At 38.3% G+C, this 22,325-nt stretch overlaps 1 protein-coding gene across 1 annotated transcript; it reads left to right on the forward strand.

The window, feature by feature from the left end:
- Nucleotides 1-8,144: 8,144 nt before the first annotated feature.
- On the forward strand, nt 8,145-14,870 carry AGR3 (anterior gradient 3). The gene is made up of 7 exons (XM_010161061.1): nt 8,145-8,250; nt 10,590-10,653; nt 11,844-11,896; nt 12,543-12,619; nt 12,870-12,933; nt 13,989-14,072; nt 14,821-14,870. Exons 1-7 carry the CDS (start codon nt 8,145-8,147, stop codon nt 14,868-14,870), a joined length of 498 nt encoding a protein of 165 aa, XP_010159363.1.
- The last annotated feature ends 7,455 nt before the right edge of the window (nt 14,871-22,325 follow it).

Here is a 22,325-nt window from a genome sequence, read left to right on the forward strand (position 1 = left end):
AAAACACACTGTTCCAGTGGAAGCAAACCACTGGGGCTTGGGTAACACTGGAGTAGTTTGCTCACTTGAGCATCACCTAGAGCTCTGCGTTTAGGAAAGAAAAAAAACAGTGCATCTGTTGTGAATCAGCTTGTAAAACCAGAAGCGACATTTCCCCATTGGTAACTATTTTGAAAGACGTGCAGAAACAAAGCAGCATGTCATATCTAGATTTCTTTGAATGGCTTTATAGAAATTAACAAGAAATTTTCTAATAAAGGTTTTTGGCTGTCTAGTCAAAATGAAACATTTGCAGGGTTTTCCCCTTTATTCCTTTTTCTGTTTGGCAGTGAAAGCTCAGCACTCTGAGCACGAAGCATAGTTCTCAGCTCTGGTAGAATTTGTTGTTTTATTGTGCCCTAAGGTCCAGATCCACTGCACACAAATTAACTGTGTTAGAAGCCAGAAGTACCTCTCACCCAGGAAAAATATATGATCTGTGAAGCTTTCTCATACTGTCTAGTGTAAAATTTGTTTGGGCATTGTGTCTGTGTAATCTCCTACTTAATTTTGCATTGATTGAGCAACTGTAAAAGTCTTTTGCAGACTTATCAATAGAAGTTGCAGGAAGAAGGCTGAAGTACAGATGGCACAGGAGTTGTGATCTCATCCCTTGCTCACGCATGAGCTAAGGCAGAGCTGGGCAGAGCAACAACTTCGTCAGCAAGATCTACTTTCTGAGGAAGTAGATCAACAGCAAGTGTTTAACCCCTCAGGTCAGCCTGTGATGATCAGTCTTGCTTTTAGTCAGCACTAGCTGGAGGTACCATATTTGGGTAAGACAGATGCAAGGACTCCCCAGCTTCCGTCTGTCAACACTTTTTCATCCTAATGTCCTGTATCAAGAATTATTATAAACTGCCTATTTATATTCCCCTGAATGAACAATTCATTTGAGAACCATATCTGTATTCATGTACATGCTGTTCTAAATTGTGGAGTTGTACAACAGCGGGGATTCTCAACAGGATTTGGTCCTCTGTCCCATAGATACAGGCCAAGCCTTGTACATCACTTGCTAGACAGTGGACAGGTTTATGTATCATATGAAGGGGTCAAGCACATTGAAAGGAAATATGTGTACACAAAATATTGTAATATTACATCTTAGAAAGTACTCCAGGATCCATTCAGCCAGATATGTTACTGTGATATCTACCACCTCCTATTTCTCTATGCTGAACTGAAAAAACTGCCTGTTGTCCATCATCAGCTAATTCAGTCTAAGTCTTTCCACACATATGCCTGTGTAATTAAAATTGTAAGGATAATGTAATATGTGCATATTACAAATGAATTTTGATGCCGTCTTAGTTACTTAGATGCAGTGAAAGAAGCAATGGTATTACTCTCTGTAAGTATTGCCCTGGTATTTTTTGGTTTGTTTTTATTTGTGAAGGTAGTCGAGCTTGAGAATCCATCTTATCAGACTAATATCTTGCCAGTTCTTGGCTGGTATGTTGCCTCTCCAAGTCACAGCATGGTTTTCTGGATAGGGTGAAGAACAGGGGCAGCTTTCCCAAGACAGATGTACTTCGCCATGCAACACCACAGCAAGCTCCACATGGGCAAGGAAGCTGCTGCTGTGGGAAGTCCAGTGAATGAGCCTCAGTTTCTGCCTGCCCAAAGGTGCTTTGTAACTTAGAATCATAGAATGGTTAAGGTTGGAAGGGACCTTAAAGACCATCTAGTTCCAACCCCCCTGCCATGGGCAGGGACACCTTGCACTAGACCAGGTTGCTCAAAGCCTCATCCAGCCTGGCCTTGAACCCTTCCAGGGATGGGGCATCCACAGCTTCTCTGGGCAACCTGTTCCAGTGCCTCACCACCCTCTCCGGGAAGAATTTCTTCCCGATATCTAATCTAAACCTCCCCACCTTCAATGTAAAGCCATTAGCCCTTGTCCTGTCACTACAGGCCCTTGTAAAAAGTCCCCCCTACAGCTTTCTTGTAGGCCCCTTCAGGTACTGGAAGGCTGCAATAAGGTTTCCCCAGAGCCTTCTCTTCTTCAGGCTGAACAAGCCCAACTCTCTCAGCCTGTCCCCATAGGAGAGGTGCTCCATCTCTCTGAGCATCTTCATGGCCTCCTCTGGACTTGCTCCAACCGGTTGATATCTTTCTCATGCTGTGGGCCCCAAAGCTGGACACAGTACTCCCGGAGAGGTCTCACGGGAGCACAGGATGCTCTTGTGACAGAGACCTTGCACAGGATGTACTGTTTCAGCAGGGTGTAATGTACATGAGTGCCCCACCATACCACCCCAGGGTATCAATAAACCAAAGAGTGACTGCTTACTGTACACTGACCATAGACTTCCATAGCGTTGGGATTAAACCAACTAAGCTTAGAGGTGAGCATCTCAGTTTACTAGCAGGTTCCCAGGTTGCTCAAACACCTCCTGAAAGGCAATGCCTACTGCAAGTAGTATTCTTTAGAAATGCAGGGGAAAATTTTGGCACCATCCAAGCAAAAGCTGACTTTCATGGGGCAGGCATTTCACTCCCAGAGTTCAGAACAGTGTGGCCCAAGCAAAAGCAAGCAACAGCACTATCAAAAATTCATGCAGATCCTGATGCTAGGACCTTTGTGGAAAAACAACAAAGAACTCACAAGGAAAAAGAAGGAAATCTTTTATATAGAACTAACTCATCACTGCAATCTGAATCCTTCATTCCCTTTTCTTTCTGCTATTAGTGACGTTAGAGTATTTTTGCTTCTCTTTTTAAACCTGGAGCCTTTTGTCTTACTGTCATAGAGGGAGCTGATACTGCCAGGCTTACAAAACAAAGGGTCAAGCCATTTGTTTTCAGCTGCTGAAGAAACACAGTCAGGGTTTAATGCAATTGAGCTGGAAATCTTCCCTGGCTTCCTGCAGCAAGACCATCTCACCTGCAGCAGCAGACAGCTTGGCCAGCAGGCTCCTTCCAGCACATTTCATCAGGCCTGCTCCACCTCTTCAGCTGTAATGCTTACAGAATTAGGACAGTTTGACTGATAAACCCAACACAGTGTCTACATTATAGATGCTAAAGCAGAAAACAGTTTTTTGAAGTGTCTTAATATTCCTTTTTATTGCTGTACTGGAGATGTGCTGCACATCATCCTCCTCTTCATTACCTTCCCCTGAGGACAGAAAGAGGACAGTGCCAGTGGGACCCAAAGAGGCAGGAGCAGCAGAGAGGAGGTATCAGACAGGAGTGTTTCAGTTCCACAAGTACTGCAGGAGTAGATCAAAACCAAAAGCAAAAATTTTAATTTTAATTGAATAAACTTAATTTTACTTGTAACAGTGTTGTCTTCTACTGAACCTGTTGAAATTCAGGGGATTTCACACTTACCTTCATGAGGAGAAGCCCTAACCCATAAAAAACCACACAGAAGAAAAATGTGTCACAGTGGAAACTTTTTCCTAGAAATTCTCTCAGATGCTGACTTTTTTATCTTCTATCTTATATTCTCATACTTTGAAATTTCATACTATGTTCTCAGGAAATTCAGCTTTGTACTCAGTTTAAGGGCTCAAATAAATTTAAGTTCCCACAAATAAATTTCCCATAGGTCAACAAATCTGATAGGGTTATCATGTTAACAGAGCCCAGCGTTGCCTGCACTCATGCTCGTGGTGCGCAGAGTGGGCAGTTCTTGCAGCTCAGTGCAGATTAAGTATCTCATTACACCAGTGTAACGGGATCATGTAAGTAAGCTTTACCTGTGCAAAAACTACTGGAAAACATGTGGTAAGTTGAACTACCCAGCCCTCAGGATCTCTGCAGCCTGGGTATAGGAAAGACTGTTTAGACCAGTAGCAATGCTCATCCTCTGCCACTGATGCACTGTGAACTGCAGCAAGATACTTCAGTTAGATGACTGACTTTTCTGTCTACAGATTTATCCCCATGGTATTAAATTCTGGCACTGAACAATTTGTGCACAATACTCAGGTAAATATTTTATCTAGACCATGACTCAATAAGATTTTATATGAATAAATTGCATTTCTTTTATACAATTGGTCCATGATCACTTTAATTTTAATGTATCCATATGTGAGAGCAACTGCCACATGGGGTTGTACTCTCACACCTTGATTGTTGTTCCTTACATCACAGGATCCCGTCTTGTGCCAGAACAAACCTCATGAGGCTGCAGAAAGAGTGAGATCAGGGAACTGATCAATATAGTGGGGTTGGGATTTTTTTAATTTGTGCAGCACTATGTAAAGCAAAACTGAAAAGTCAATTTCATGTTTCAAAATTGGGCTGATAGGTACCTAAACCTACTGCTGCATGACTCAGACAAAAACAGCAGCATGCGATTCCCAGTGTAATTTATTACACTTAATTGTAATTATTGCTGCCTTGTTCTGGCTGATATTTAGCTAATTCCTACATTTCCTAATTTTGACCAGGATACAACTGTATATACACAGGTAACACATAGTTACTTGTACCTCCAAAATGAATCTTTGCTTCCATTCCTTCTAATTGGATTGCTTCTAATTCTGTTGCAAAAGCTATCCAAGGAGGAGGGAAAAGGTGATACAGCTAATTCCTTCTTTGTGTAAAGATGATGAATAAAGGGCTTTTCCTATATTAGTTGTTAGCTAAAAATTATATCAAGCATCATGTCCAAAGAATCAGACCAGTTTTAAACTGCAACTCACAGAAGCAATAATCAGATACTTAAAATCTTACTCTTTAAATAAAGAATTTCATTTCCTCCTCAAAAAAGTTACCTTTATTTGTTAATTACATTCCTCTACACAAAGTAACCTTTGTGTCTTCCTATTAGGTTCATACCTGTCTTCAAGCACCAGTGAACCCAGCCATTCACTGAGAACAAAAGCACCTACAGTTCCAGTTTTCATTGGTGGTTTCTTTTTCACTGGACTTAAGCCAGACTGAAACTGTTTGAGGGGGGAAGTCGAAGACACACATAAACCACTATTTATTTCCAATCCTCATACAAGACACCTGATACAAGCCAAGATGAAGAGAAATCCAAGGATTCAGTATACAAGCATGGGAACTCACAAGAGTGAAAGTTCGAGGGGTGGCAGAAAAGGAAGGGGGAGGGTGGAAACAGGTGAATTTGGTTTTCAGCTCATTTTTTCCCAGGTGAATGTGCTGTTGTTGCTACACAGAGATCTAGGCAGCTCAGGTGTTCTGTGTTTAAATCACAGTGATTTTTAACTAACCAGTTCCAGAAAAAGGACCTTCCATCAGGAGAACTGATCACTGCTGGTGAGCAAGTATTTCTTACTCTTAATTTTCCTTTAATAGAGTAACGAGGTTTGTTTGATGAATGTGTTACAAGCCTAGTTATACAAAAAAGATGAATGATAGATGCTTAGAGATCAGCAAAACATTTGTTCTGACAGAGAGATGAAGGCAATTTATATGGCATTGCCTGTCATTTTTTTCTCTTAATCAATTAACTAACATTGTATCATGTAACATAAAAAATTCAGAATACTGAATTTAAACTGCCTCCAGCTAGAGCTCCATAAATTATCCTTCCAAAACCCTATTTGTTTTCAATAGGACAATAATCAATTATTTAAGCTTCAGATAACTAATCTTGTGACTTGAAGAGATTTACACTTGGATTTTATTATGAATACACCATGAAAGAAAGAACTGATTCACGCATTCTATACCTGCTTTACAGAGACATCTGTTGGATTTCAAAGCCATAACTATGTTTAAATAACATTTTAACATGTTAATATAAATGCTATATTTTATTATTAACATCTAATAAGTAAACTGATACTAAATATAGTTAGTAACTTTCACACAGAGTTGCTACAAATACTCACTTGCCAAGAGTACAGTAGGAGGATGTAATGACCTGCTTTTGCAGTGGCCTGCACAAGCTGGGGAAAATTTGAATGAAATTTTTATTACCACAAAAACCCTCATTTCCCAGACCTACATAAAAGTTATAGTCTCTCCTTAGGAAACACTGGGAAAATTCATTTTCTTATTAAACATCCATAATCACCAATTATCAAATTAATGTCCATAATTAATAAGCTCCAAAGGAGACTCCTTTCTAAAACTCAAGTCTACAACAGCTAACCTAAACAAGCCTAAAGAAGAAAGCATGTGAAGCCAAGAACAAGGCCAGAATTGTGATGCCATGTGGGGGAAAAAAGAACTGTTGTGGACAAGACTGAGGAGAAAGATATTATAATGGATGTATTAATTATTTTAGCAACCTTCAGAAATACAGAATTCTTACTGTAAGATGAAACTTTTTTTCCCTAAAATTTTGCATATTAAAATGTGCAAATTTTTATTCACTTACTTGAATAGAATACTTTTCTTGTATTGAGATTGCCAGCTACTGGAAGCTGTATTTGAATTTGTTCACTAGAAATTGAACTCTTAACAGTAATGTTAGTAAAGCTGAGGAATTCATTGAAGTAAGGACAGAAGCTGCTGCACATTTCATACCTCCCAGGCCTCTCTGTCCTAAGAAGCACAAAGCATGTTCTTTTGCCAGTGCTCAGGGCTGTAATTCCACACTGGGTATGACTTATAAATTCAAGTCTGAAATTTTCTTTATCAATACAGGAACAAGTGCTTTGGGTTTGGGTTTTTTGTTGTGGGGTTTTTTTGGTGTTTTGTTTTGGGTTTTTGTTTGTTTGGTTTTGTTTTGGGGTTTTTTTTGTTTGTGTGTTTTTGGTTTTTTTTTTTTTAATTTAAGCACTTTATCAATAGGTTATCCTGCTAACTCCTAAGGCTCAGTCTCTGAAAAATGAAATGTCAAGCAGAACTGATAAGCTGACTGGATGGTATCCTGGGCTACATGCATCGTATTTGTTAACTTAGTAGAAATCATCGGGTATCCACCTGAATCTCAGAGCTTTAATGCCTAAAGATGGTTGTAACAGGCAGAAAGAACATTTATCAATTAAAAAAAAAAAAAGCTTTATAATATCTTTCCTCAACCATCACTTTCATTCTATGACTTTTATCAAGACCAGAAGTTACTGAATTTCTTACCATTATCTTTGTCAGGAAGAGAAGCAAAAATTTTCAGATGTTCGGAATACTGAAACAGCCAGGAGCACAGATGGATTGTTTTATTAAGCAGGACTTTAGCTGAAATCAGTTTTAAAAGGCCATGAAGAAAGAAGGGGAAATTTTTTGAGTTTTCATTGTGAGAAACAGCTGGGAATTTCTTTGACATTTATCTCACAATCTTAACATCCTGGTTCACTGATTGCAGGCAAAAAATTATGGCAATTTCAATATTCTGGAGGGTTTTGCTGATTTAAAATGTATTACACCTGGATGTAAATACTTGTCAATTTTCATATTTTATTAAGGAGGATGTCAGTAGACATCTTGTCCAGAGAAGTTATGGATGCCGCCTCCTTGGAAGTGTTCAAGGCCAGGCTGGATGGAGCTTTGAGCAACCTGGTCTAGTGGAGGATGTCCCTGCCCATGGCAGGGGTGTTGGAACTGGTCTTTAAGGTCCCTTCCAACCCAAACTAGTCTAAGATTCTATGATTTTTGACCAAAAAAGCTACTATCCATAAAAAAGATCCCATGCTGTTATATTTCACTGAAATTAAAAAACTAACTGAATGAGCACCTAGTAGCACTGTCTTGAAATTTTCATGACTCAGTATTACAACATTGTAATTGTCGTGCTTAGGGACATGGTTTAGGGTAGACTTGGTAGTGCCAGTTTGATAGTTGAACTCAACGATCTTAAAGGTGTTTTCCAACCAGAACCATTCTATGACTCTATGATTGTACTAGTTCATAAGAATCAAATACTGGGTGACCAGAAATTAACTGAAGTTAACTTCGTTCCACTCATCACACTGTAGTGAGAACTGTCCCCTGTAGCCTAATCTTGCCAGCTGAAAACAGTGCTGCATGATAAAATTAAGAACCTGAATTTTGCACTTTTCTCACAAAGAAAAGTATTTCTAGAAATAACCAAAACTCTCTCTGTAGCACAGATCGCCATGATACCAACATGTCGATTTACACTGCACCAGGTGACAAATCCATGCGTCTGATGCTGTTGCTTTGTTTTCCAGTTTCCTTGCTGCATTGAAAGGGATCTTCTCAAAGAAATAATGCTCCATTCAACATTGGCTTTGTCCCTCCTGCTAATTGCAGTCTCTTCTAACCTTGCGATGGCAATCAAAAAGGAAAAACGAGCACCTCAGACACTGTCAAGAGGTACCGTTTAATTACTGTATGTAGTTACCTCCTTATCTTACCCATGTAGGTATTGCGTTTATTTAGAATATACCTGAAGTCATATATGTACTTATTGAGGTGTGTTTCTCTGGTATTAAGTGACACTCTAAGTAGTGCCTCTTCTTATTCCATGTCTTTTCACTCCATCAGTTTGTTCTTAAGGATATGGCTGAGGGTCTCATATAACCTGCATAATTTATATAACTCACAGGGATCTAGTAGAAGCAAATAACCTAAACTGTGTCTCAAATCAGGATACACTGGTACGACAATCAGTGAAAAAATATTCTTTCATATATCAGTTAAAAGATATTTTGTTATGGTAACTTATTAATTGCTGAAACACAGCTTTGTAACTTCAGTTACTATGGAAAAAATTTTCTACAGACCCATTTTTATACACAGAACAACAGTTTGAGCCACTGATGTGTTTTTCTGGGTGACCTATTTTTCCTTTTGCTTTTCATCAGAAAGTCACAGTCACGCTTTGCAGTGAATAATTCACTTCCTTGCAGTGCATAATTTTCAACATGAATGTTAGCTAAAGACCCTATTTAAGTCATTTGTGTCTGATCAATCATTAGAAATGCAAGCAGAGAAATATCTTACCAAGCTATTATCCTCTTCTCCATCTTCCCTCTCCTTTCAGTCCTATTCAACCAAAAAAATCTCTAGCTCCCTCCCTTTCCTCTTCTGTAAGCTGTGCAAAGCCTGTGGATCCCACAGCTCACCTCTGAAGTCTTCCTATATATGGCACTGGCAAAGCCCTGCCTGTCCCAGAGGACCCATATGAGGCCAGTTTCCCAGGGGGCAACTGGGCAGTGAAAGAAGCGCTGAAAAAGATCATTTGCAGGAATTGCATTGAAGTTTTGAAGTTAGTTCATATGCAAGAAAAATATTATTGGGCAGTCAAAATGCTTCACAAAATAACAGGAACAAGGATAAATGTTTTTCCATGAGCAAAAGGACTGTATATATAAGACAAAATCATGCAACACCTACTCTAACAGAAGAGAAATTGCCAATCACTCCCCGTAAGCAGTATCCCCAGGGAAAATTTGTACTCAATCTGGTATCTATTGCCTATCCTGCCTAGATCTGGCTTCATTTTTCTCACTAAGCCTACATGTGTGAAAAGATAACAAAATCCATTCTATTCTGGCAATTCTGAAAAAAATAGTCACAGAAAGCAAACATCGGTTTTCTAATGCTGATATCGGGCCTTTTGGGATGCTGTAGAGCCTTGAGCGCTTTACCTGTAATTTTCACAGATCAAAGGGGAATGCTTAAACCTGCAGTAAAATGACCCTGGCTGACTTCTCTATGCAGTTACTGACGTCAGCAGTTGACTTCAGCCAGGACAGGGAACACACTGGTCAACACGCCAGGACAACAGCATCAACCAGACAGATCTGTAACAGCAACCACTCTCCTGAAAGAAGAGATGACGTAGTAGCATCACAAGCAATTGTTCCATGAGAAAGCTAACAGCAAATCTCTGCATAGCCAGGGCTGGTCCAAGTGCTGTCCAGATAACACTGGAGAACAGAGCCTTAACCTGGTCCAGATCCAGAAGCTGTTCTACAATTACCATGAGGGCCATCATGAGTGGAGCAATGCTGCCTGGGAGGCAGGAATCTACTACACAGGGGCTGGCATCTGGGATCTGAAGGCATGAAACCAGCTAGACAATTTGCTTTTTGAGATCAGTTCATCGACAGCTATGGATGAGCTGTAAAGCTGATGATCTATTAGGATATACTTTTTTAATTTAAGATTTTTATTTAACAGCCATTTTTTTAATTGAATTATTTAATTAAATTAAGTACTTGCAACTGCAGGGACTGAAATTCATTGCTGAGGAGTTAGATTTATAATCCAAGACTATTCTAATGATTTTCATATAAAGTCAATCTTATTTGAGCTGTCATATTTTATCTGTCTCTCTAATTTTATAAGTTAACTTTCTCTTTAAGCCCCAGTGTCTCCATGTAATATGGAGCAAACAATATGAAGAGATAAAGGATTTGGGTGCTGATTTAGGGATGTCTGAGTATTTCAAAGGACAGTTAACAGGTTTGCCAAAGGACTTGAACTAGATACACAGCCAGCTGAGGTTTTTTGGAGTTTTGGGTTTGTCTTTTTTTAATCTTCCACTGCACCTATCAAATGTAGAATTAGTATATCCACCATGTTTGAGAACCTTTGACTAAAAACCACAAATGTCATTTGTGTACAACTATTGACAAATATAAAAAAAGGAATTTGTTATAAGTTACTTGCCTGGCCACCAGTTAATCCTTTTGTTGTATTTCTAGGATGGGGAGATGAAATTACCTGGGTACAAACCTATGAAGAAGGGCTTTATCAAGCGAAAAAAAGGTAAGAGATTAAAAAATAGTTCGAAAGACAAAATTGTTAATCAGTCATGCCTGAATATAAATAGAACAGAGAAACACCATAACAGGTGATCTACAGACCACCCAATTAAATAAAACAGGTTTTGTGTCTATAAATAAAAGCCATTTTACAGGTCTTATGACTTTGAAGAAACAGTGTTGCCATTGCAATAAGAAATGATAAGTAGATATTATAATTCAAAAAATAAATCTCTAAAAATCTCTGGTATCTCCAATTACTTCCTTAATCAACAGCTGGAAATCAGTTACATTTGCTATTGCCTGGTGATCTACTGCCTCTGATGTTTTCCCCAACACTTCATTAGTTGGTTTATGTGGATGATATACTCACAGTTTCTCATTATCCTGGTAGAAATAAGTTACAGTCTGAATTTTCTCTTGGATTCAGCTGGAAATACATTTCAGAATTGATAACCATACTCATTTAAATCTCTTACAGTTCATTTGATAGTAGTGTAGCATAAGCTATTGTTAAATTGAAGGCAAATTATTTTTAAAATAAAATGTAATTAATTTCATGTGAAATTGGCTAGGAACTGAACAATTCTTCACAGTGACAGCAGATCAAACATTACTAACTGATTTGCTGAACAGTAACAGTAGTTAAAATATACAGGAGAAAATGCACAGAATTTTTTATTTTTGGACACCTGAAAATATAAAATTTTGATACTTTATCAAACTATTTACAGGAAAAAGTAATTTACTGTATATCTGTTCAATAAAGCTTAAAAACATGGAAGTATTTGATGATAAACCCAATTTTATAAAAATTATTTCATTCCAGTTTATATAGATTATTTTTATTTCCTTAATCATGGAGAACTTCACACATAAGCAACATGAAATACCTCTTCAGTTTGGTTATATATTAACTAGGAGTGAAATGATGATGAAACTGATGTTTCTTTCTTACAGAATCTCTTACTTTTGATATAGAAGCTGTATTGTTCTATTTCCTCTTTTTATGGAGAAATTATGTTCTTTTGCCTTGCTCGGAAATGTCTGCAATTCTTTATGGAATATCTGTATGGTTTTACTGTGGATTAACGTAAGATGAAATGCAGTTTGCCTTTTCCAGTCATCTAGTAAAATCACCCATTTGCATCTTGTCAAATGATCTAACTACATGTCTTATTATTATTAATAAAGTAACAAGCCACTGATGGTCATTCATCATTTGGAAGACTGTCAATACTGCCAAGGTAATTTTGATTTTTTGAGTGTTAAAATTTTGTGAACATTTTTATAAGAAACTTCACTTATCTATATATTTACCTTGCACTTACTCAAAATTATTTAAAGAAACAGGTAAACGGAAATGTAGTTGAAAAGCTAAAAATTAATTGCTGTTCTTTACAAAAACTCCACTAAGAAATTACCAAAAAAAGAGTATGAAAAATATTCAGTGCTGCTCTCCTGCTATCCCTAATGCAGCACTCATCAGTTTAAATTGAGACACAGATTTGCTACCAACTCATTGAACAGACTTAATATTGTTTGGCTCTCCTGAACTGTTAACTAGAGAAGGAGATGGGGACAGGGCTGCTGAAATCAATCTAATAAGAATTTTCTGAGAATAATGCACTTTTGTCAAGCTGAGGCATGGTATCCGTTGAGACGACAGGCTTCATAAATGACAGAAGAGAGCTTCCATTTTCATAGCCGGGAGGTTGTACTGACATGGGTCAAAAAAATCCAAAAAGCAGTGATAGAGCCCTTAAGTGTCTCCTCAGGAATTTGAATCAGCAGACAGGAACAATGTGGCCAGTCTCTGGCCAACATGTGGCCGAAATGCAGAAGGAATTGAAGTATTTGAGATGGACTTCAAAATGACTTTGTCTTTTCTAGCACTGAAGAAAGCTTTTGCAGAAAATGAAGAGATACAGGAAATGGCCCAAAATAACTTCGTTATGCTGAATCTCATGGTAAGAAGGGTTTGGGGAAGTTTGACTGGCATCTTTTTTTGGCCTTTCTTTGTCTTGCTTTTTCATGTCATTTTAGCTAAATATTTCTGGCATTTCCATTGCATGTAAGTACAAGCATTTGTGCATGTGTATACACACAATTAGTACCTTGTTTTGATTGTGTCCTTTGGGACAAGACTATTCACAGGCGGTACTATTTCAGCAAAATTTACATAAATATTTTAATAACTAGCTTTAACTTCTCTGCCAGCATGAAACCACAGATAAAAACCTGTCACCTGATGGACAATACGTGCCTCGAATCATGTTCATAGGTATGTACAATATTTATGTATCTTCAAACGTGATATCTGAAACTCTGCCAATGTCCTCTTTGGGGACATGAAAATGACTCATTTTGCAAAAAGAAAATAGCTCAAAATTTATCATTACTATGGCATTGGTCTGGAACTTGGCAGATCTGAATTCAGTTCTCTCTCTGTTGGATGCTTTGACCCTCACAAACTTCCTCAGAAGAACAGATATGTTCTGGAGGATAACTAATTTGTGCCTGGGGGCAAGATGCTTAAATGTGTGTTAGCATCTGGGCTTTTGCTCTCTGTGCTTCTTGCTGTGCTGTTGTAAGACAAAGTTTACTGAAAACAGTCAAATATTTGATTGAATGTAGATGTCTGCAGCATGTACATTGCCACAGAGCAAATCAATGTTCAGTACCATCTAAGGAATTAGTGTTTCCCATCATAAAGCTGACTTCTGAAATAGATGGAATGAATCATGCTCCAGAGTGCCTGTTCCTTTTCAGTGGCTGTTACAGGAAGCCTAGAGTGACTAGATATGTAGTGGCAACCAAAGTTAAGTGAGATAAAGCTGACAGACAGACAGAAATGTAGTAACAGCAGCCAGTTAATTAACAAAAAGCTTAGAAGAGGAACTGGGAGAAGAGATGTCCAGAAGAACTTGCTCCCATGATGGGAACATTTAAGAATGACAAGATTTTTGTTCTGAAGGCAGGCCATGCTAATATTGCATTAGATACACGACTCTCACTATGTGTGCATCCAAATTGGCCTCTCCTGATGTAACCCCAGAACTTGTAAAACAGGCTATTTTGCTTTAAATATGGATGAAATGCATGTGTAATCTGTCACTTAAAAATAGCTGCATATGATAAAAATGAGCATTAGCCTTTTTAGCATCCTAGAATCAGGATTTATCCTAGTAAAGAGCATTTGGCTGGAACAGAGCGTAACAGCCTCATCATTGCTTCGTTGATGAAATCAGAACATCTCAGAAACAGGGCTGTCAAATGGACATCGCCTACAGCTGTTGTGGGAATGGAAAGCAATGTTTAATATGATTCCTTTTTCAGACCCATCTCTCACAGTAAGAGCTGATATCACAGGAAGATACTCCAACCGGCTTTACACTTATGAACCACAAGACATACCATTCTGTAAGTGCCCCCTTTGCTGCGTTTTACACCGGAAGCAGCCAGATACACCCCATCTCGATGATTTGTGCTTGAGAATCTGTCAAGATCTTAAAATAATGAATAAAGAGTCTGTGCGAGCATTTGCAATAAATTATAATAGTATAACATGTTCTAGCAAAACACTTAAGCAAACCTATTGTCCCATTGAATTTATTGGGACTATTCAGGTAAGACAAATTGAAAGATCATGTGTGAGAACTTTCAGGATTAAGATCTGAGCAGTTTGCTGCAGAATGGTGAAGGTCATGACGCTCAAAGGTATTCAACCGCCCAGTGAAACAGCTATTGGTGGGAGGGAATCAGTAAAGAAGTGCTGGGGGTTACTTGGGTATCACCTAACACCCATATTTCAGAAAGGAATGTGACTTTTCAGGTTGAGCTAGTCCTTACTCTACACTGTCTATCTGAAATACCAATGCAGTATTTCACCACAAATATGCACTTCTGATTACCAGGCTTGCTGTTGAGAAATGAGGCAGTTGAATGGAGTCTCATCAAATCTCTAAGTTAAACGTTTTGATTAATGACACTTCTTACCTTCTGATTTAGTATCAAGCCAGAATTTTCACAAGAGAAAGCTCCAAAATATAATGTGTGGCCAGAAATTAATCTGAAAGTGAACAATTTACTATTTAAACTAGGTGGGGTTTTTAATTGTACAAATGCATTTTAAGTATATTTTTACATTTCTTATTTATTTTTCTTTCAGTGATAGAAAATATGAAGAAAGCACTACGCCTCATTCAGACAGAACTGTAACCAGCAACAGTGAAATGACCATTGCCTCTAGGAGGTGAAGCTGCACTAGGAAACATAACATTTTCAGCTATTTTAGTTAACCTCTCTGTCTCCACTAGCATTTTGAATTCTTACCAAGCAGCTTTGATATATCGGATTTCATAAGAAATGTGTATGTACAATTTGAAGAACGAATGCAGAAGGACAATTGCACCCATTTGGAAAACAAAAGGAGAAATCTACTTGAAACTTTGAAATTATCTGAATAACTGAAAGTGATGGTTTAAGGTGCAGCAACTTTGAGCTGTATTTTATCAATCCAGCTATGACTTCTGACTGAGAGTTATAACCAATCTTTTCTATGTCTATTTGCAATTTGTTGTATAAGTTAATAGCTGCATGTTGGCTCCTACTTTTTATTTTTATTAAAAGAAGCTTCTAAGCCATTAGTGTGGCTCTGCTTTATGCATTTATTTCTCAATAAATTAGAAGAAACTTTGCTGGCAAATCAAACAGGAAGTGTCTTCCTATAGTTTTGGAATAGTTTATATAGAAAAAAAGACAGTGATCTGGGATTAACTTTCATCTGTATAATTCTTTAACTATCATTCTGATAACTGAAAACGAACAGAGATTTCACATTGAGCATGTGGTCTCAGTGAAGTGACATGCATCACATAGCAACTAAAGGTTTTGTTATGATAAAGATACAGTGAAGCAAGAGAGATGGAAGGAGATAGTCCCAGAACTCCACCCCTGAGGCTAAGTGATGTTTGTAACTCCGGTATGGGAAAAATGAACATGCTTGTCCTAGGTCTTTTAATTTAAATGGAACCTGAATCACGCGAACCTCATCCCAGGTCATCCCCTCTTTTTCTATTGCATCCCAGCACAGACAGACATTACGGTGGCAGCTTAGTGAGGAGATCTGTACATACAAAGTCTTCACAATATTTCCCCAGGAGCACCATATGCAAGGGTGGACACCTCTTTTGAGTAAAAGCTGAATTCAGTTGAAATAGTTTGTTACCCCAGCAATGGGCTTTTACATTAGAGCAAGATCGTAAGCAGTTCATCTGCAGTAAGTGCATGTATGTTATGTGAAAAGCACCAGTATCCCTTGTTTGTACTACCTGCCATTTCCTATGATACTGCCTGTATACAAATATAAAAGACGACGCAAGGGTCTTTGCAGGACAGCTTTGCTAATTTACAATACCTAACATTAATTTGTCGTGAATGAGTTATATTGCACCTATCTATGTCTTCAGAACTATGTCAAATTTGGATATATGCGCATACCCAAACAGATCAGTGATAAATTACCTGTACACTAAGAGAAAAAAAATAAATCTTGAATTAGTCATTAACGATATATTGTCTTCATAATTAGTTAAGATTTTTTTATCTATGGAAAAATGCTAGAAACAAAATTAAACTGGTAATCACATTCCTTTGAGTTGTGTTTAGCTCTACTCATTTATGTCCATATCTATTCCAGATTTGGCAACATTTCCCAGTCTGTGGGTTTACCTTCTTTCAAGCATGCCAGATTTTTTCAGGAGAAAGGGATGTGAAGTAGCTAACAGAGATGATACAGGATAGCCAGGGAAGCACTTTCAAAGTAAGGTCAAGAGAAGATTTGCTTAATAGAGAAGCACAGCACAAAATAACTTGGGAAATGCTTAAGTAGGGTAGATTCAAAATATTACCAAAAACAGTAGGTGGAAAGTGGGTCTTTGCTGTCATATTGCAGTGAATTTTTTTGCTCCATATATTTCCTTTCAACATCAGCCAGGATCATGGGAGACATTGGCTTGAAACAACCTCTGCTCTGACTCAGACAGGGAATCAAACATGGGATGGTTGCACTATCAGCCAAAGCCTGCTTCAGCTACTTAACATTCAGAAGTGTAAGGCTGCAAGCTCTGGGTGGATATTTGAGAGAGATTGCACTTGTGGAAGTATTTGCATGGCTATGCTTTCATCGCAGTGTGAAACTTTCTCATTCAGTTCTGAAAAGCAGCTGCAAAACAAATCTGTTGCCCTCCTTCAACTCTAGCAACTACATCTTTGTCTACTGTATTCTTGTTTCCTTGCCTGCTAATACTATTCCATTAATTGTAAAGATGACAGTGTCTGCCATAAAAGACTAGTCTCATGGATTACACTAGTCAGTCTTGATATTCTATCAGTCTTTCATTAAAGGAAGGGCATCCCCACACATACAAATGTTGAAGACCATAAATATGCTGAGGGATCCTTTGGGATTATACAGTGGATGAGCAATTTACCTCTTCTTTCCTGTAAAATAGATACATGCTCACATATACCACCCAAACACAGGGATGATGTGTTTTTGTGCTGATTGCTGTCACTTTTCACATGGAAATGTTAATACATTTCTGTCCCAAATAGAGGGAAGCCACAGACACAGTCTGATGTCACACCACTGTAACTCTTTAAAAGAAAGCTCAGGAGGGATCCTATTAATGCATACAAATACCTGAAGGAAGGGTGAAAAGAGGATGGTGCCAGGCTCTTTGCAGTGGTGCCCAGTGACAGGACCAGAGGCAATGGGCACAATCTGAAACACAGGAGGGTCTGCCTCAACATCAGGGAACACTTTTTTACAGTGAGGGCTGCCCACGGAGATTGTGGACTCTCCCTCCTTGGAGATATTCTAAAGCTGTTTGGCCATGGTCCTGGGCAATGGGCTGTAGGTGTCCCTGCTTGAGCAGTGTGGTTGGACCAGATGACCTCCAGGATGTCTTCCAACCTCAATCATTTTGTGAAGTCAGCAGTGACAACTCAGTGCAACTATTTAGCTGGATTTACAATTCAGCTGCTTTTAGAGAATTAACAGCTGCAAATACAAATCACTACTTCAGTGAATAGAAAACAAGACCTGCTTGTTTAATTGACTAGATAAAAATTGTAAAAGCAACGGGTCTTACTTTACTTTTACAATTTAAACTGTCAGGGTTACAGAGATGAGAGGTGGCCCTCACAGCATATGAATAGCTAACATGCAAAAGCTATTCCTAGATAGGACTCACTGTAGTTTCTATGAGATAAGGTTACCAACCCATGTCTTATACCTGCGGTTGCCCTCAGTGAATTTACTGTATTGAGAAATCCTGATGCTCTGGTTTCTCTGAAGACAGCACATGCTGGCTACCCCCACTCAGTCAAAATCAAGTTTAGTCATTCTTCACCACTGATAACAATTGCTAATAAGATACTTGTACATATTTACTTTGGCTGGTGCAGGTTTATATTAAAATGGATATTGCCATGCTTCCCTCTTAGCACCTATGATGCAGCAGGTAGGCTACCAACTTTAAAAAAACTAGATACTCAAATCAAATACATCTTGGTCCTTATAGAAACACCAAACTCCTGTATATACCCTATGCTGTACTCAGCTATGAGCAGATGGCTGTCAACTTGCTTGATCTGAAAGTCGTATGTTGACTATCATTTTATAGAAACTTTTGCATGATTGGGGATTACATTTGGGTCACTTCTTTTAGTGGATCCATTCATAAGCAAAGAGATGGTTGTCAAGAATCCACAAAGCTGGAATCCCAATAAGTTTTTGATTCAGGACCACATTCCAGAACTTGCATGGGCTCAGGAGTGCTGAACTCTGTAGTCTGACTGGCCTCAACATTGTAAGAGAAAATAAATGGTAGAATTTTCACTTGTTGATATATGGAAGAAGCAAGTAATGCAAGCCCTGGACCTAGAAGTCTACTGTTATTCTCCTTATTTTGAGTATCTGACATTGAACCAGCAAACAGAAAATAAACTATGTGACATAAATAAAACACTATATTATAAATAACCAAATTGTCAGAACAATAAAATGATCACTGACGTTCAATCTCAAACAAAAGTTAGCCTTTATATCTACACTTCAATGCATGTTATTTTAACATTTGAAGAAAATCTGGATTAATTTCCAAAGGTGTTATTGATACTGATTTTATCTGTGATTTAGAACAGTATTTTCCACTGCAGAAGTTTTTGACAGCTTTGATAAACCACTCATCCAAGAAGACAGCAGCCACTTTTCAGAAATGTCAGATACATTAATTCCTCTGTTTCAGATGAGATCTCCTTGAAAAGTGACTAAAGAAGATTTCACCCTCTTCTTTCCCTTCTCACATCCCTGTAGGTACCAGGCTGTTCTCAGCCATAGCCTCAAGAAATGGGACTAAATCTTCGTGATTCTTAAAGATTCAGATCCAGTCTTTTTGGTGGAGCTAGATATTCAGGTAAAAACCACCCTATATGTTACACATTCACAGCTCATTATTTCAACGTTCATCTTTAATTTTAGAGCTGCTACTATATTTCTGGTTTGTCCTCTCTGTAGATTGTTCTGCCAGGTAATATTTCTCCTGATGGAACAAAACCTCAGATCCCAAACCGCTCTGGGATAAGATGATAAGTCTGTAGCTTGTGCAATGACAGACACAACATGATTCTTTCCCCTTTTTTCCTCTGACATGAATGACATGAGACACTACTCCCTCTTTTCTTCCCTTCTTGCCTGCTTGCATGCCATACAGCTTTATTCAGAATATTAGTGAGCAGAGTTTTATTCATGCTCTTTACTTCCCTCTCTTAAGGAAGCGTGGGAAACTGTTCCTTTTGTTCCTTGGTTAACCGGAACTAAACCAACGAGGTTTATTTGACCTCCGTTGTTTCGGTTAGAGCTGAAGGAAGAGAATAAAGGACGAAAATGTGAATGTGAGAGCAGCAGCTGTTTTACAGAGAATAAATTGAGCCACATTATAAGGACCAGTAGTTGAGAAAACTTACCTGTGTAGACTGTGTTTTTACAGAATTCATTACCTGTATACTATATGTATGGATGCTGATATTAACATGAGCATAACATAGTGTCACCTGTGGAAGCCCATGTTTTGTATAAAAGACTTCTCTGAGTTCTGCCTTTGCTACAAACACGACGCATTCCAGAAAGCAAGCTTTATTGCCACTTGTTCATGTATCCATGCCTATTTTACTGTCTGGACTTATCTGTTGTAATCAGATCAAGGGTAGTCAAACAAACGTGGACTTAACGTCAGTGAGGTGAGGCACAGGAACATGAGAACCGACAGAACAGGATCCTCCCCTATGTATCCGTCTCAGCGCAGAAAGGCGTTGGCTTTTGTAGGCAGATGGCTGATGTATTGGTCTGCAGAGCTAAAACATTTTCCAGTGTGCAAATATTTGCGCTTGACCAGAACAAAAGAAAAGCCACCATACCTTTGTGTACCATGGAGGTGAGAGACTGTGGGACAACTCAGCATTTAAAATTCAAAAGTAACTTGATCTTGCAGAATAAGGCTGATATACTTTGGATTATTTCATGTGCTACATGTGTTCTTGCCAAAGGCTGACATGGAGAAATTTCCAAATGCTGAGGTGTCCTCCACAGGATTGGCCAAGTCACTGGTCTGCTTGCTTTTGTTTCTTCCTTTATTCAAACAGATGCACGGGTCCACAGTGCATGTCAGGTGGAAACAAAAAGTGTCCATGGCAATGAAAAAGTCCACAAACACCAGTGAGAAGGGAAAGAATATTTATTCTTCCACAAGAAAATCTTCAGAATTTGCAATCTATATTTTCATACCTTTTTGTTGCTGTCTGAGTTGCTCATGCTATTCATCACTTATCATCTTCAGTTGCTTCTTTGTACTGTAAATTAACTGACCCACTAGTCACTAAAAGTGGACCCATTTCAGCAGACCATTTTCTTTTAAGAGGTATCAGATATTTGCTGATCCCTTTAGAATAAGAGAAGACACACAAAAAACAGCTTCTCCTATCTTTGCAAAAGAAAGAACCCAAATACATTAGAGCCATCCCTTAGTTCACGCTGCGACATCAAGCACTGCACTATAATTAATATCCACTATATTAACACCACCAAATATGACTACTGGGGATACCTCGAGGTTGCCTTTCCTGATAAAATGTATTGGCTGCAGAGATGGTGAGCTGAACTTGCCCAGACCCAGGTTCAGCTCTAGGGCATCTCAGGAGCACAAAGGACCAGATAGCTTAAGCATTAGGCAACGCTGTTGTCCACAGGCAGGTATGCTGCCCGCAGGTTGCCTATGATATGGGAGTAACATTAAAGTGACTGATAGATCCCTTGGTTACTTACCCTGAAGAAAGTCCCAGGAGCTAAGGATGTTTAGCTTTCCATATTTTAGACAGAAGGAACTAAAACACAGGCAGGTTAAGATCACACAACAAGTATGTAACAGGAAAAGAAACTGAAGGTACATTGATCTAGCTGATATGAATGAAAATAAGCACCAACAAATTGGTGCTGTTTCTTTCTGACTATGAAATGTGTTCTATTGGTCATTTGAATTCTTGAAATTAAGGAGAAAAAGGAATTGTGTCAGGATAAAGAGAGCACCCATGATTTTATAACCAGTGCATAAACCTTAAAGCATAAAGCTGTTCCTTCCTGCACGGAAACAAATCAAGGGATACGTGTCCTTCTGGTAGAGAAAGGGTGACTCACCAAGAAACCTAAAGAAAATTCTCCCTGTGCTATATAGTTTCATAACATGCTCTACTGGGCCATAAACAAATGCAGAAGTAACAATGTCTTTGAGAAAGAGTAAATTCCACAAATATTTGTGGTAAATAGATAATTCCACAGTCTTAGCTACAGTGCTAGAGGTCTTATAGTAGCTATCATGTCTCCAGGTAAAGTTAAAATTAATTGAAAGAAGAAACTGGTTCAAAGGGTGACAATAGCAAGTACTGACTATGCCAGTAAATACTTTGGCATTACTCAGAATGTGTATTTTAGTCATTTAGACTCAATACGTTTGTGGCAGTATGCTGATAAATCATGGAAATGTTCAAACTACATAGCAACTACAGGGGCAAGTTTCCAAAAAGATGTCAGGCTGCTCACCACATTTTGAAACAGCAAAGTTGAAAAACAAGTAAAATGTTACATTAAAATAATTATAATAATTTAAAACAGTACAGGGACAAATAAAAACTTATGGGTTTTATGGATAAATTCTGAATGTATTGGCAAAACTCACTGATAAAACCTAGGATAAAAAATATACTTTTAAGGATATTTTATTTATAGAGGCATAGATTGCTTTGAATGCTGATACAGGGTGAGGGGGGTAGGAATTAAAGCTCATTGCTTTTTAGGATTGATATTAACTGTTCTCAGCAGAAAATACTGGGACACAAAAGCTTTCCAACAATTAAATAATACCCTCTTGCCCACTACAACAAAGTAGGCTCTAATAAAAGCTCTACTAAAAGATACAGTTTCATAACAACATTTTACCCAATCACACATTACTGTTCTCTGTATTCAAAAAATGAATTTGGAATACTAATGCTATATTCATTAACACTGAGCGTTTGACACCATCTAAGAGCTTTACACCATCCCACATGACATCCTTG

Source organism: Eurypyga helias, unplaced genomic scaffold (genome assembly GCF_000690775.1).
Source record: "Eurypyga helias isolate BGI_N326 unplaced genomic scaffold, ASM69077v1 scaffold6481, whole genome shotgun sequence".
Classification (NCBI taxonomy): domain Eukaryota; kingdom Metazoa; phylum Chordata; class Aves; order Eurypygiformes; family Eurypygidae; genus Eurypyga; species Eurypyga helias.

Coding starts and splice junctions, on each gene's coding strand:
- AGR3 (XM_010161061.1), top strand. CDS start 8,145: ATGCTCCATTCAACATTGGCTTTGTCCCTCCTGCTAATTGCAGTCTCT. Junction 12,934..13,988: donor GCCTCGAATCATGTTCATAG/GTATGTACAATA, acceptor TTCCTTTTTCAG/ACCCATCTCTCACAGTAAGA. Junction 14,073..14,820: donor ACCACAAGACATACCATTCT/GTAAGTGCCCCC, acceptor TTTTTCTTTCAG/TGATAGAAAATATGAAGAAA.